The sequence below is a fragment of the Mustela nigripes genome, chromosome X (genome assembly GCF_022355385.1).
Source record: "Mustela nigripes isolate SB6536 chromosome X, MUSNIG.SB6536, whole genome shotgun sequence".
NCBI classification, from domain to species: domain Eukaryota; kingdom Metazoa; phylum Chordata; class Mammalia; order Carnivora; family Mustelidae; genus Mustela; species Mustela nigripes.
This window is the reverse complement of record NC_081575.1, coordinates 67,520,923-67,535,774: the sequence shown is the minus strand read 5'-3', so window position 1 is coordinate 67,535,774 and position 14,852 is coordinate 67,520,923. Positions and strand designations below refer to the sequence as shown.

Below are 14,852 nucleotides of genomic sequence, written 5' to 3'. Positions count from 1 at the left end.
GGCGCTAGCCAGCTCCATACCCACAGTGCTTGGTGGCCATGACTTTGAAAGAACAGGCCCCCTGTCTCGGAGCAGGAATCTGATGACATCAGGTTGGACCGTACCCCAACTCCACTAAGTAAGCAAAGTCACTCAAGGCTGTCTAGCTCTGGGGGTTGATTGCAGAAGCCATGGCCCTTTCCTCGCTACCAGGCTGTTAGGGCTGGATTGAGCTGCTGACCCAGCACAACCTACCCCGTGTCATTTATCCCACAGGGCTGCAGCACTTGCAGTGAGCAGCTGCATGCATTCGGGGAGGAGGAGGGAGAGAGAGACAGAAAGAGTGAGGGAATTACAGTGGGACTCATGGAAGGAGCCCTCTTATTGGCTGCCCAGGGTCCCAGTTCTAGGCGCTGAATCTCTGGGCTGCCAACTCAGCCCTCCCCCTGGGAAGGTAAAGCAGGCAGGGGAGGGGAGAGCAGAGCGAGGCTTCAGGTGTGCCTGACAAGGCGGCAGGTACGCCTGGTGGCCACATTGGGCATGCGAGAGGCATCTGGCTGTGTTAGCTCCGAGCCCGCAGCCTGGCAGCCTCGCGCTCTGCCAGAATTTCCCCAGGTCTCCTTCAGGACTGGAGCCTGGAGTCCGTTGGCAGCTGTCACTTACAGAACCGGATCCATCCCCCAGTGGAGTAGGGAGCTGTATCACTTAGAATTCCTGGGTAGCACATTCCTTCACTGGTCCCTGTCACACTCCCGGATTAGGCTCTGTTATTGGCCCCTCGCTCCTGCAAGCTTCTGCAGACAGAGCGAGGAGCAGCGGCAGCAGAAATGACAGCGCTGAGAGCAGAGGCAGCCAGGGACGGTGAGGGTGGACGAGTCGGGTCCCCGCGGGTGCCCGTGCTGGCCCCGGCTGCAGAGGCAGATGAGGCGGGGGCCGCCCTCAGGGCTCCCTAGGGTTCTCCTGGAACCTGGGCTGCTCAACCTGAGTAGAGCACTAAGCAAGGGAGAGGGGGAGGGAAAGAGAGACAGGGGAAGAGGGGAGGAGGGAGGGAGAGTGAGAGATAGAGAGAGGCTGAGAGAAGCTCCTAGCGGGCTATAGTCCAAGTGAGAGGGTCAGGTCTGGACAATTGTGTGCCAGGGGCACAAGTGGAATTTGGATGAGCCATGTGTGTGAGAAGCAAAGCCGAGGTGATGTAAGCACCTGGGGAGGAGCACAAGCAGAGGAGGAAGAGGAGGAGGAGGAGGAGGAGGGTGAGGGGAGGAGGAGGAGGCAAAGAAGGAGGAGGAGGAGGAGGAGGAGGCGGCGGCGGCAGCCACGGGGCGGCTGCCAGTCCAGAACAGAATGATGGGCAACTCTCACCACAAGCAACCGAGGAGTAAGAGCCAAAGCTGGATGCATTCAGCAACAGGTACTCTCTTCCCTTCCCTCCTTTTCTGGGGCTCCTCCAGCCAGGGCCTCCCCAGCTGCAGCCGCGCGGGGCCCCTGACCCTTGGCATGACTCGCAGGGGCTGGCAGGGGGCGGGGAGAGAGCCTGAGGGAGATGTGGGTGAACTCCCGGCTCTGCTGCTCCCACGCCAGCCTGAATTGCATAAGTCAGAGCTCCCTAAGCTGGTGGGGGCCAACCTCTTGCCAGCAACCCCATGTAGCCTCTGGAGGGTGGCTGGACCTTCTGGGAAGTGAGCAACGTGTCTTGGACTGAAGTTTATTGCTAGGACTGTGCTTTCTGTCTGGATCCTGTAAGCAGAGACCTGGAACCCTGCATGGCTTATCCTTTACGAGGCTCCTTTGTTATTCGAACCTTCGCCTCCCCCAGAGTCCCCCCCCCCCCCGCCCAACCTCGCACAGTACATCTACACCTCTCCTGGCTCTGCCTCTCATGCTGCATGCACTAAACGATCCAGACAAATCTGTTTCTTGCTGTGTAATGCCCTGCCCCCACCTCCTGCCCCAGCCCTGGAGGGGAGCTCCCCTCACTGCAGGGGTGAGAGGAGCATGTGCTGGCCTTGAGCTTGGTGCCCTCCTACCCTGGGCGTGCCCTGCGTCGTCACTTGGCCTTCTCCAGACGTGGACTCAAGGGTGTTGGCATAGTTTCCCCCCTCAACAACCTCGTCCTGGATGCTGACAGTACGGAAATCAGGGACACAGAACCTGGAGACAACTTTTCCTAGCTCGCCTTCCCCAGCCATGCAAGAGCAATGTGGATGAAACTTCTCTTGTCCTGTTCACCCCTGCCCCCCCACAACAGTTTTCCCTTCTGCTTGATCCTTGGCCACTTGGGAAGCACCTTCCACTGCTGCCTCAGCTCAGGCCACATGCACGAGGGCCAGGGGTCCCCTCCCTCCATCTTGCTAGTGCCCCCCCTCATCTTCCTACTCAGCGCCCCTCCTTCCAGAAGAAGCCCCTGGTTTTCTCAGTACCCATTTGGGAGGCCCACATCTCTGGTTCAGGCCAGTGGGAAGGAAAGGAAAGTTTTTGCCAAGTTTAACTCAAGTTTAGCATAAGAAAGCAACACACAGATCAGTGTCTTACCAAAAGCCTGCCATGTTCAGGACCAGAGGGCTGCCTCTGCCTTTTCTGAGGAATTTGGCCAGCCCAGGGGCTACAGGGAGTTGTCTGGGGCCAGCCAGTCCTAGGGGCAGCCCAGGAACAGGGGTCTCGCAGGGTGTCAGGGCGAGGGAAGCTACCAGAAAGCAACCTGGATTGTGCTCCAGGGAGGGTAGCTGCCCCTGGGGTACACCTATCAGAGCTGCACCAGATTTGCCCTCCTAGGTGGGCTTAATTTGGGCCCCTGTGGGGCACTGAGCCAACAGCAAAGGTTCTGGGCCCTGAAGTTTGTTTGGAATCTTCTGGGGACATACTCTTCCAAGGCCACCTTTGGGTGAATGGCCCCACCATCACCTCATAGTGTCCTGCATCCCTGGCACAAACCTGGAGGCTCAGGCCCCACGGGTTTTAAAAGGAGATACTCGGCCACCCAGTATGGGAGCTTGAGGAGCACTTTCCACAAGTAAGTGGAAACTTGAGACGCTTACTGGCTGCTATTTCATTTCTTAGACATTGTTCTGCATCTTCAAGGCCAGCTCCAATCCAGGTCATCCTGGAAGCAGTAGCTGCTGGACCGGCTTCTGGAGGCATGAGGAGGTGGCCTCAGGACTCCTTTCTCCCCCGCTTCACCTCCTGGCCCTCGCCTTTCCCCAGCACTGTACTTGCTCGCTCACTGTCCCTAGGCAGTCCCTGAAGCCTCGGTGGAACGCTCAGTCCTGCTGAGCCAACTAGAGAAACAGCCAGTTAGCCTCTCGGTTAGGCTGCACACTGACTGGTCAAGGAGAGGAGATAGGCACAGGAAACAGCTACACAGTCTAAGGGAGGAGATGAGGCCAACCTACAGGAGGTAGGTCTGTCCTGAGGTCCCCACAAGAGCCTCAGGGAGGAAGAAAGCCAACCCCTAGATGCAAATGTCCTTTCTTCAGAGCTCCCACTCCAGCTTGCATCCGCTCTCCCTCTACTCCCTCTCCCCGCATAAAGGTAAAGCCACACCTGGAGACCATCTCCAGAGGCTTTGCCTCCACATCTCTAGTGCCCCCTCAAACTAACAGTCAGCTGCTCCATGTTCACCTGCATGTCCCACAAGGACCTCACGGTCAGCAAAGCACATCTTGCTCTCCCCTCTGCTCCTGCAGAGAGGCTCCTCTTTCTCTCTCTCCGTTTTCTTTAGGTGACACCACTATCTCCCCAGGAACCAAACTCGAAACTGGAGTCATAGTCTGCTCTCCCCACTTCCTCCCATCACAATGAAAATTTTCACTCAACCATCTGTCCGTCCATCCATCCATCCATCCATCTGACAAGTATTTATCGTTGAGCCTTCCTCTGAGAACTGGCAGCCCCTCCTCTTATCCCACTGTCAATGTGAGTCCAGACCTTTGTTACTTCTGGCCTGTTCCAGAACTGGGCTCCCGGCCTCCACCTTTGCCTTTCTCCTGGCCATGCCTAGCGCAGCTGGCCACCAGAGGGATCCGACCTTGCACTCTCAGGCTATGAACCCAAGCCTTGCTAATCTGGGGCAGGTAGGTTAGGGTTGCTCCCAGTGTGTGCCCCGCTTGTCCCAGGTCGCCCCAGGGATCATTTGTACACAATCCAGAGAAAACTTTTTTTTTAACCTTCCAGAGTTCTGTATGTATTTTAATGTATATTGGAAAAAAATATTACCATCCCAAATCCAACCCATGGTTTCTCATGTATTTTTTATTAGGGCAACATTAAGTGTTTTAAAGTGAGTCTTTTCAAATAGTTAAGTAAATGGTATTACAGGTGGTGCAGGGAAATGGAAAAAGTTGAAAATGTGAGACACAATTGCCTTAGGTTTGGGAAGCAGCGGTTTCTAGGGTAAAGTATATGTTCCTTAACACGCTGTAGAGACTTTCCATGATGGGACCCACCTAGTTCTCCAGCCTTACCGCCTCTTACGTCCTTGTGAACTTGATGATCTAGCCATCTTGAACGACTGGTAGATTTCCAAATACACCATATGCCCATTCGGCACTTGTGCGCTCACAAATGCACTTTCTTTTGCCTGGAATGCCTCCTCTAGCCCCCCATCTTCTCTTGGCAATTTCCTATTCATCCTTCAAAGTGCTGACTGGGTGTCTCCTCTTAGCTGAAGCCTTCCCTGATTGATCTCCTTCCTCCATGCAAAATTTATTAATGGAGTTCTTCATTCCATCTTCTGTGCTAATTTGGTACTTTGTATGTAATTTTATCATTGCTGGGCAAAGTCTTTTCAATGGGTTTTTCATCTGGCTTTCTTTCTTTCTTTTTTTTTTTTTAATGAAGACTTTCGTTTTTAAGAGTAGTTTAGGTTCACAAACTTGAGGAGAAGGCATAGAAGTTTCCTGTGTACCCCCAACCTCCCCCTTCAGACTGCCTCCCCCATGATCAACATCCCCCACCAGAGTGGGACATTTGTTACAATTGATAAGCCTACTTACCAATTACATGTCATTATCACCCAAAGTCCGTAGTTCACATTACAGTTCATTTGTGGTGTTGCGTATTCTGTGGGTTTGGACAAGTGTATGATGACATGTACCCATCATTAGGGTTTCACAGAGAGTATTTTCACCACCCTAAACGTCTCCTGTGCTCGAGGTATATTCATCCTTCCCCTACCCACCCCCAACCTCCAGCAACAGCTGGTCTTTTTACTGTCTCCCGGGTTTTGCTTTTCCCACAATGTTGGAATCACACAGTATGTAGCCTTTTCAGATTGGTTTCTTTGTCATTTTTATGGTTGTTGTGACATGCTTATCTCCCCTAGTAAAATGTGAGCTTCTCGAAGGCGACGGCTAAAACTGGTCTACCAAAGGGTGGGAAAGAACTGTTGACCAAACCTTGGAAGGCTTGAGTTCTGATCTCTCTTGCTTGGGAACCAGAAGGGTGATCTTGAGCAATTCATTCCCCTCTGCTACCTTCATCTTTCTTGTATAAAAAGCTATTGATTAGAGGCACCTGGGTGGATCAGTCAGTTAAGTGTCCAACTCTTGTTTTCAGCTCAGGTCATGATCTCAGGGTCACGAGATTGAGCCCCACATAGAAGGCTCTCCTTTCCCTCTTGCCCTCTCCCCCCGCTCACGCACTCTTTCTCCCTCTCTTTCTTTCTCTTTCAAATAAATAAATCCTTTTTAAATTAAAAAAATTTTTTTAAAGATTTTATTTATTTATTTGCCAGAGAGAGAGAGAGCGCACAGGCAGGCAGAGTGGCAGCAGAGTCAGAGGGAGAAGCAGGCTCCCTGCTGAGCAAGGATCCCAATGTGGGACTCGATCCCAGGACGCTGGGATCATGACCTGAGCCGAAGGCAGCCGCTTAACCAACTGAGCCACCCAGGTGTCCCAATAAATCTTTTTTTTTAAGCTATTAATACTTAAAGGGGATCCTTGACACACACAACCCCCACATCCCACCCTCCTGCTAGTGGTGGTTGGGAAGATGTGGTGTGAGATGGCTGGAAAAACTTTGAGGAGGTTGAAATTGCTTCTCAAGTGAAAGAAGAGTGATTATGATTGCAGATGGGGGAACACGGCAAGTCTACCCCGAGAATGGAACCAGTTGTGAGTCCGGCATGTTTGGGGGACCGTGGCCAGACTGAGAGATGCAGCTGCAAAGTGGGTGCAGGTTGGGGGCTGGCACTGGGAAGGTCCTAGAATGTGAGAGGCATAGGTTGCTTTGACACTGGAAAACCTTGTTTGCCAAGCTCATGAGTTGGAATTGACTTCCCACCAACTTTTATGCCCCTTTCTACCCCCTGAGTGAGCTGTAGCCCTCTTGCCCTATGACTCTGGATGGCATATGGGCAGGTATGTACTACTGCATCCTCACTACCCAGCACGTGCAAAGCTGTGCACATACTGTCTATTCGGACCCCTAGACCACACAGGAGGGCAAAGGAACCAATAGCACACACCTGTGGTACACATACCAGCACTTTCCGTCCGCAACATTACTTACTTAACCCTTGTAATGACCTCCAGGCAGGAGTGGTGGATGCCATTTTATGGATGAGAAAACTGAGGCTTGGGAGGAGAGCTGCCCCAGGGTCTGACGACCCGAAAGTTGCAAAGCCTAGATTGGAGCCCAGGGCTGTCTGACTGTCAAACTTGTCCCTGTCGTGCCACGCCACGGGCCTCTCCACGTCTTTGCAACTGTGGCAGGAGTTAGTAACCCTGGAGACCGGGTGTGGTGAAAGGAAGGTTCTATGGCTCTGTTATGGTAGGGCGAGCCCATCTCTATAGCAACAGGAACTGCAATTCCCAGCCCGGTAGAAGGCCCACCATATGTCTAGTTGATGGCACGTTTGTGTTGTGGGAATAATTAAACTCACTGGAGGCTCCGTGTTTGGTCCAGAAACTGGAGCTGAGCCTGAGCTAGCAAGAAATTGGGGTGTCCTTGAGTGTCAGCCTAGCCCGGGTGTTGTGATGGGTTTAGGATACAGAGAGAACTGCTCTCCGACCCCCACTCCCTACCCAAGCAGCCATCCCTGTGCTGTGGGCAAGGTAACCTGTGCTCCAAGACGAAAAGGAGTTCACTGTTCTCTTCTCTGTACTAAACAACATGCAGAAGTCGTCTCATTGCGTTTGCAAGGCATTTTCGTAGTTGACCCAGCCCTTTCGTATTCATTAGCTTCTAGAAGTCTCATAATCCTTGATTTTGGTATATTGGGTACTTGAGTGGTAGGGGTGACTGAGGGGGCCAAGTGGCCCCTATCCCCCTGGGGACCTTCTTCCTAAAGACCTATTTCCTAACTTGACCTAAGGAGCCCAGTGGAAGGTGGAATGGGAGAAGCTTAAACTCCAAGGCACCAAACAAAAGATTTCCTGGTGCTCCTCACCTCCCACAACCGCAAGACATGTTGGAGATAGAGGCATGAGCCCTGGGACTTGAGGCCGATCACCACAGTCACACACTTCCTGGGCTGAAACTGGAAGGAAGCACCAAGTGTATAAATAGTACAATGGCCAACCTGAGGGCAAATAACAGGGAGATGGCTACATAAATATGAAGCATCCCACCTTACTGAGGTATGCCAGCACCGTAAAGAGCTAATTCTGAGGACAGCTGGGCAACATGGACAATGCTTATAATGAAAATCCCATACAGAATGCGCACTGTCAAATTGTATCTGTGGCGAGCTTTGCAAGCCCTGTAAAAAAGTATGTCTGCACACCAGCAAGGACTGGAAGGGAATGGTGGAAAAAGCAAACCTCGATTTATTGCGAGTGGCAGGCTGGTTGGCGAATTATTCTTTCCCTCAGATTTCCATTAGTGTTGTTATAATGTCATTCGTGCAAAGAAAAATAAAAACCACTAACATATAGAACAATTGCACTGGCAAATCATCCTGTCAGGCTGAGAAACCAAATCGTGTTGTTTCTCTGAGCCAGCATACGCTCAAAAGGCATCAGGGCAAGAGTAAAGGCCTCTTCTTACAGAAAGAAGCAGCCGCAGGAAATGGGGGGAAACGTGGATTGAGTGTGGGCGGCCCCGGGTTTGAACCCCAGCTCTGAGCCTTACTTTGAGTTCTGGGGGAAGTGACTGCAGCGCTTGTACCCCTGTCTTCTTCAATTGGAATGTAAGGATGCTAATTATATAGCCACTGTGACCCCCTTACAGGGCTGTGGTGCAGAATAAATGATGTAGGGTGTTTCGAGGGCTTTGTGAGTTGGGAGATGCTGTGCTGTGTAAAGCCTTATCCTGGTATATATGCAAATAACTTGAGACAAAAGCATTAAGCACCATTGGCCACTGTCCCACCTCAGCTGACAGCAAAGCGAGACTGGCCTGTGCGGCTCGGTCTTGTCTTCTCTGGGCGCTGGGTGCCACTGAGATTTGATACTGCGAGTGAGGCTGTCCAGTTTTAGCCAGGGTTAGGGAACACTTGGGAAAATGTCTTGGGCTTTGCTCGTCCTCTGAAGTGCTTAAACAGGGTGGGGAGCCGATGAGAGTAATTGATAGAGAACATGGCAAAGACTTCTTCAGCTGCTCGGACTCTCGGACACACATGGCCACTTACTAGCCTGTTTGCCTTTCAGGCAAGTGACCTAGGGTCTCGGAGGGCCCATTACCTCCTTGGTCTGGTGGAATTAGTCCTGCCCGCCTCGGCACGGTCATGAGGATGAGATGCAGAGCCGGCGAGGAGTGTGGGTGTGGTGCCTTTCACTGCTTGAAACTGTCAGCATAGAGGGACTCCTGGGTCACTCTGTTGGCCAAGCGTCCAACTCTTGGTTTCGGCTCAGGTCATGGTCTCCTGGGTCATGAGATGGAGCCCCACATCGTGCTCCATGCTCAGTGGAGAGTCTGTGTGAGATTCTCTCTCTCCCTATCCTCTCCTTTTCTCTTCTCTCCTCTCCTCTTCTCTCTCTCTCAGTCAATCAATCAATCAATCAATCTTTTTAAAAAACCTGTCAGAGTAGGAAGGATCTTTAGGAATCACTTAACCTAGGGCTCCTCAACGAGTGCTGAGAGGGGTGTGGAGGGAGGCTTGGGGGAGCATAGTGTGTATATATTATTTTTGCCTGTCAGTATTGAAAAATCCTCTATGGGAAAAAGAGGCTTTTTGTCTAGCATGGTGGAGCCCGGGTGTTTCAATAGAGGTGAGGTAGGAGTTTGGAAACCACTCACCTCCCCAAAAATTTTCATTTTATAGACCCACAGAAATAAGGTGATGTGCCCAAGGTCACCCAGCTACAGAGATTAATGCAGGCCCTAGTCCAGCGGCCGCCCATCCCCCCTCTCCCCCGCCACCACACCGCTGTCACCACTGCCCAGGAGCCGTCCCCATGCCCTCTGGGATCTCCCCAAGCTGCCCTGTGCCACCATGTCCATATGACCATTATCAAGCTGGGAGAAGCCAGACAAGGCTCAGACATTGAGAGGAGGCAAAAAATGAAGTTTGAGATAACAAGGGAAGATGGCCCCGGTGTGGGGTCCTGCACACTGACAGGTCAGCTCCACATCACCCCCCCCCCAACCCCCGGGGCAGTCCTTCCAAACAATTTGAGCTAATGCAGCCTCCTAAGTGCCATCTGCATCCCTGTGGAGAAAATCGTCTTTGATGAAACCTTCATCTCTCTCAATAGCAGATTTTCTATTTAAAAAGTCAATCTCCTGTCAGATTCTCCAAGAGCACAGATGGAGGGTTGTGGGGTCCTGGGAGCGGGATGAGGCTCTCAATCGCTCCCAGTCATCCGGGTGGAGTGTGTTCTTTGAGCCTGCTTTCCGGCATTGGAGACGGTGGCACAGAGCCACCTCTGTGAATTCCTTTTGTGAACTTTGTAGACGCTGGGGGTCAGGCAGGTGCTGTGTAGGCCCCTCGGGCTTGCTTCAGAGAAGACGTGCCCCTCTCTTGTGCTCCATGAGGGATTAAAGGCACATCCCAGCTCCAGCATACGGCTCCTTCGAGATATTTGGGACTGCCCAGCAGCCTGGGGCCTTGCTCCTGCTTCAGGGACCCGACTTCTGGGATTTCTGGCTTCTGTGACTTAGCTCCTCACACTTCTGCCCTGGCTTTCCTCGCCGAACACTGATGCGGAATTCTACCCTCCCCCTTGCCGTACTCTTGAGTGCCTCTGCCCCTGCACTATGATTATCTTCCTGGACATCTGCCCCAACCTTTGGTTCTGTCACCAGCTCCCTCCTGTTGTCTGGGTGCTGTGGGGCCTGGCTTGGGGGGTGGGAGCGAGCTGTCTGCTTGGAGTAAAAAGCAAAATTGAAAAGGGAGAGATCTCGTTGGTGGCCACAGAGCCCAAGGTCACAGCACTAGTTCATAGGATGAAAGCAGCCCCTGTTGCTACCATTGCTGGGCCTCCAACCACCCCCCACCCCCGACATGAGATCTGTGTGATGGGAACTGACACATGCCAACTATCTCCCCCTACTCAGGGGGCAGTTGTTTGCCTGGACTCCAGCTGAAAGAGTTCAAAAACAAGAGCTGGGGGAACAAAAGACAGATACTGGCCAAGGCTCTAATTTGTAGACTCTTCCCATCCCGAAAAACAACACGGTCCTGATCCCACATGATGGCAGCCCCTGCCCAGCCCCACCAGCCAGCTCCAGCCCAGAACAGGCCAGAGGAGAAGGGGCTGCTGAGGTTGACGACACATTCAGACCTGTGCGAGGTGACCCAGGGATGATAGCCATTGGGAGACCAAGCTGAGGATAAGACAAATGACGTTTCTTGGGAGCCTGGGTGGCTCAGTCAGTTAAGCATCTGCCTTCCTCAGGTCATGATCTCAGGGTCCCGGGATCGAGTCCTGTGTCGAGCTCCTTGCTCAGTGGGGAGCCTGCTATTCCCTCTCCCTCTGCCTGTCATTCTCCCTGCTTGTGCTCTTTCTCTCTGTGTGTCAAATAAATAAGTAAAATCTTTTAAATAAAATAAAATACCAACAACATTCCTGAAGGGGTGCCCCCTGAGCCTTGGGTGGAGGTCTAGCATGTTCAGGAAGGTGCTAGGAGACACAGGCCAGCTCCAACATACCTTTTTCCAAATCAGGCAACACCCTGAGTGCTTTGCCAATATTCAGTCATCTGACCCACGTGGCAACCTTACGGCATAGGTACTCTCATTATCTCCTGAAGGGGTTATACAGGTTAGAAACCCCAGATTACATAACAAATATACTGATTAGAAATTGAGGCTCTGAGGCGGTTGGTGATTTGCCCAAGGCACGCAGGTGAGACTGAGACTGGAGCCCAGCGAGTGGAGCTTCCCAGTCTGTCTTCCTAGCTGCTGTGCGAAGCTGTGCACATGAGGGAGCTAAGACAGTCAGGCCCCCTTTGCCCTCCACCCACTAGCTGGGCTAAGACTGCACGTCAGTGTCTACGACAAATTAGCGGCTATGGTTCTCAACCTGGAGAGACTTGCAAATACCATCAGTGCTCGGGCTCCACGCCTGAGAAAGTCTGGCCCGGTTAGCCTGAGATGAAGTCCAGCCTGTGGTGAATGCAGAGGGCAGGGTGAGCAGGAGTTTGGGGGAAGCTCCCCAACTCAGAAACACGCAGCATCTCTCCCATCCTGACAAACAGCTACCTCCCAGCTCGGCTACGCCCTCCAGTTGTGGCCCTATCTCCTTCCTCTCTAACTACAACCAGACTTCCTGAGAGGTGTCTGCACTCCCCTCCCATTTCCCTCCTTAACCTGCTGTGGGTTGGCGCCCAGGAAGCCAGCCTTGCCAAGGTTACCCTTTTGTTGACACAGTGAACATTCCCCACTTGGGCCTCAGCCTACTGAAATCCTTGAATGCTACGATGACATCAACCGTCCCGGCTTCTAGAAACTGACCCTCTCCTGACTCCGGGAAACACAATGCATTCTCCTTGTCTGGGAGTTTCACCCATCATTTTAGATAGCTTTTTGTAACAAGCCATACAAATTCGTTCTGAGGATGGGTCTCAGGCCTGCCCTGCCCTTGAGGAGCTGAGAGTCTTAGTTGCGGAGGTGCTCAGCTTCCTGGGGGCAACAAGGTGGTTCCTCCAAGTCTGCTTCTCAGCCCTGACTCCTTCCCTCGAGCTGCTTCTCCCATCTCTCTGTATCTCTGACAAAAATAAGAAGGAGAATTGAGCTTCGGCTAGGTCTCTTTTCACCCTCTGAGCAAGAACCCAGGATGGCTCCCTTACGATTAGAAGACAGCTGGTTACTGGGACAAGGTGTGGTTTGTCTGCCTCTGTTTGTTTTGCCAGTTTGGTCATGGAGTCCCTTTGTAATGAGCTTCCGGCACAGGTGACTTATTTCCCGGGCCCTGGTCCATCTAAACACACAGAAACGACTTTGAGCAAGATATATTTTAAGGTTTTGGGGGGTTTCTGTTTTGTTTTTTGAGGAAGAGAAAGAGTGAACATAGCGGGCCAAGGGCAAAGGGAGAAGGGAGACACAGAGCTCCAAGTGGGCTCTCACGACCCTGAGATCATGACCCGAGCCGAAATCAAGAGTTGGACCCCCCAACTGACTAAGCCACCCAAGTGCCCCTGAACAAGACAGGTTTTAAATATTTTAAAGCCAGCGATTCTCTCATGCCCCGTGCCCTGGGAGATAGGCTTTGCTAGAATCTGCAATAGGCTGGAAGGGTGGAGGTGGGGGAAGCGGTGAAGAAGGCCAGCGGGATTCTCCACCTGATGCCATGGAGAGAAAGGCTGGACACGAATCTCATGATTCTCTGCTGTTGGACGTCGGAAGAGCCTCTTTCCCTCTCTGAGCTTTGGCTTTCTCCCCTGTTCTTGGGACGCGCCATGATTAGCTCCTGTGCCTCTAGTGAGGATGCTGGGAGATGACCTCTCCGTGCCGTGGGTGTGATCCTCGGCCAGAGGGGACACTCACTAAGGGCTGGCGAAACCGAACTGAATGGCATTCAGCCGTGGTACAAGGCTCACTCCGGGCCAAGAGAGAAAGTGTGTGTGTGCAAGAGAAACTTGCAAAAAACAAGGCCTATCTCTGTGCACGTCTCTCCTCTGGGAAGGAAGGGGCCCACACAGTGACAATAGACCACGGGCGCTGACTCAGACAGCCAGTTCCTGCTCACTTCCCCTCGCTGCAGGACAGCGGCTGGGCTGAACGGGAGGTCAGCCCTCTGTGGGGCTCCAACTCAGGCCTCTTGCTGAAAGCCTTGCCTAGAGAAAGACAAGACCAGCTCGCAGACAGCACCCATCACTGGTCTGCCGTGACGGGACCCACTGGACCAGTGTGGCCGTGGGCAGACGGTGGGGGCGGAAGGAAGCGGGAAAGTAGAGAGAGGAACCTCACTTGTCGAATCCAGCCTTGCTCTCCCCAGGCTCTGCAGCCCAGGGACCACTTCACAGGCAGCAGAGCATGTGACCGTTGGGGCCAAACTGACCCAGCCGGGGTGCAGGGAAACGGGGTTTGGAAAGAGCCCCTGGGTACCACACTGAGGAGCCTGGGAACCAGGCTTGGAACAGCGTGGAGCTCCTCGGCCCCTGCCCACAGTGCGGGCCCACACACACTTCTCCCTCGCATGACGATTTGCTGGATGTGGCGTCTTGGTCATCCACACCGCTAGGATGGAGAGAGCCGAGTCTGTCACCCTCTTCTGGAGCCGGGGAGGTGAGTCGTTGGGGGAGGAGGGGTCGCATGCTCAGCAGAGGGGAAAGGGAAGGAATGGGGGCCCGTGGAGGAGGAGGGGCTTCCTGCACTGGGAGCTATCCTGAGGCAGCCTGCGCCATCTTGGGGTAAAGTGAGTTCCCTTAGGACTAGAGGTATGCCAGGAGGGGCTGCGCGACCACTTGGCCGAGGTGGTGTAAAAGGAATTCAAATTTGAGTGGCCCTGGAGAAGGACAGGGTGGATGTGATCACATCCTAACCCTGACCATCTGGGATTCTAAAGGGATATAAGAGCGACCGAGGAGTCTTTAGGATGTGTGTGAGAAATCCCGTTATCACTTATTTCTACAAATCGACTTCCTGTACTTTCTGCTCATTTGGGCGGGAGGTCGGGTTGTGTGTGGAATGCTGTCTTGGTCAGTCTTGGGGCTTGACCCACCTCTTGGACTCCTGCTGAAATGCGGATTTGTGTGTGTGTGTGTGTGTGTGTGTGTGTGTGTGTGTGTACGCGCACAATACCAAAGCATGGGGGGGCAGGGAGGGGCTGGAAAGGGATGCCTAACACTAGTCATCCATTCACCCAGGTTACTAGCCAGGTACCCAGTGCTTCCTAATCCCAGTACCAGCCAGATCTCCTGGCAGTAGGGTAGACTAGAGTTCAGAGTCCCGAGGCACACCAGCCTCCCCCTCTCTGGCTTGGATGAAGAGGATAAGCCCCGTTAGGGGAGGTGACGCTGCAGTTGCCTGCCCATGGCCAAGGCTTGGGGGCTCTGGTCACAGCTGCAGAGGTAGGCTGTGGATAAGGAAGGACTTTCTAGCAGCCTCTCCATGCGCTGTCTTGGAAAGGAGTGAGGGGTCTAGGGGTCTTTGGACAGGCTGCGTTTCCCGCAGTCACCAGGCAGGCCCTAGGGAAGACCAGGGCAAGCGAGAGCTGGCTTTCCTCTTCTGGGGAGGAGGAGGAGGAAAGAGCCCTCCCACCTCCACCATGGCCCTGGGATGCAGGCCTGGCCCCACCCTGCAGTGCGCTCCCTCCTCCCACCTCCACAGTTACCTCTCTGGCATCCCGTCTCTGTCCCTCCTGCTGGGGTCCCTGCTTCCCCTCTCCAGCCATCGTCCACCCTTTGTGGCTAGAGTGCAACTTTATAAAACGGACCCAGCCACTTCAGGTTCTCCCATGGCTGACCACTATCCACTGGTGAAAGTGCACATTTCTCTCTCTTCTCTTTTGCTTCCTTGCTACTCTAAAAACAGAGCAGAGATAACATCGTT

At 53.1% G+C, this 14,852-nt stretch overlaps 1 protein-coding gene across 8 annotated transcripts in view; it reads left to right on the top strand.

The window, feature by feature from the left end:
* The window catches only part of NHSL2 (NHS like 2), a 263,397-nt gene that overhangs the window by 174,914 nt on the left and 73,631 nt on the right, over nt 1-14,852 (top strand). The window contains exon 1 of one of the 8 annotated variants that reach the window (XM_059385652.1): nt 13,095-13,586. The exons of the other annotated variants lie outside the window; for them this stretch is intronic. Within the exon in view, the coding sequence (XP_059241635.1) occupies nt 13,544-13,586 (43 nt within the window). The 5' untranslated portion in view covers nt 13,095-13,543. Of the gene's footprint in view, nt 1-13,094; nt 13,587-14,852 lie in introns of those variants that run through there. 8 annotated transcript variants of the gene reach the window in all.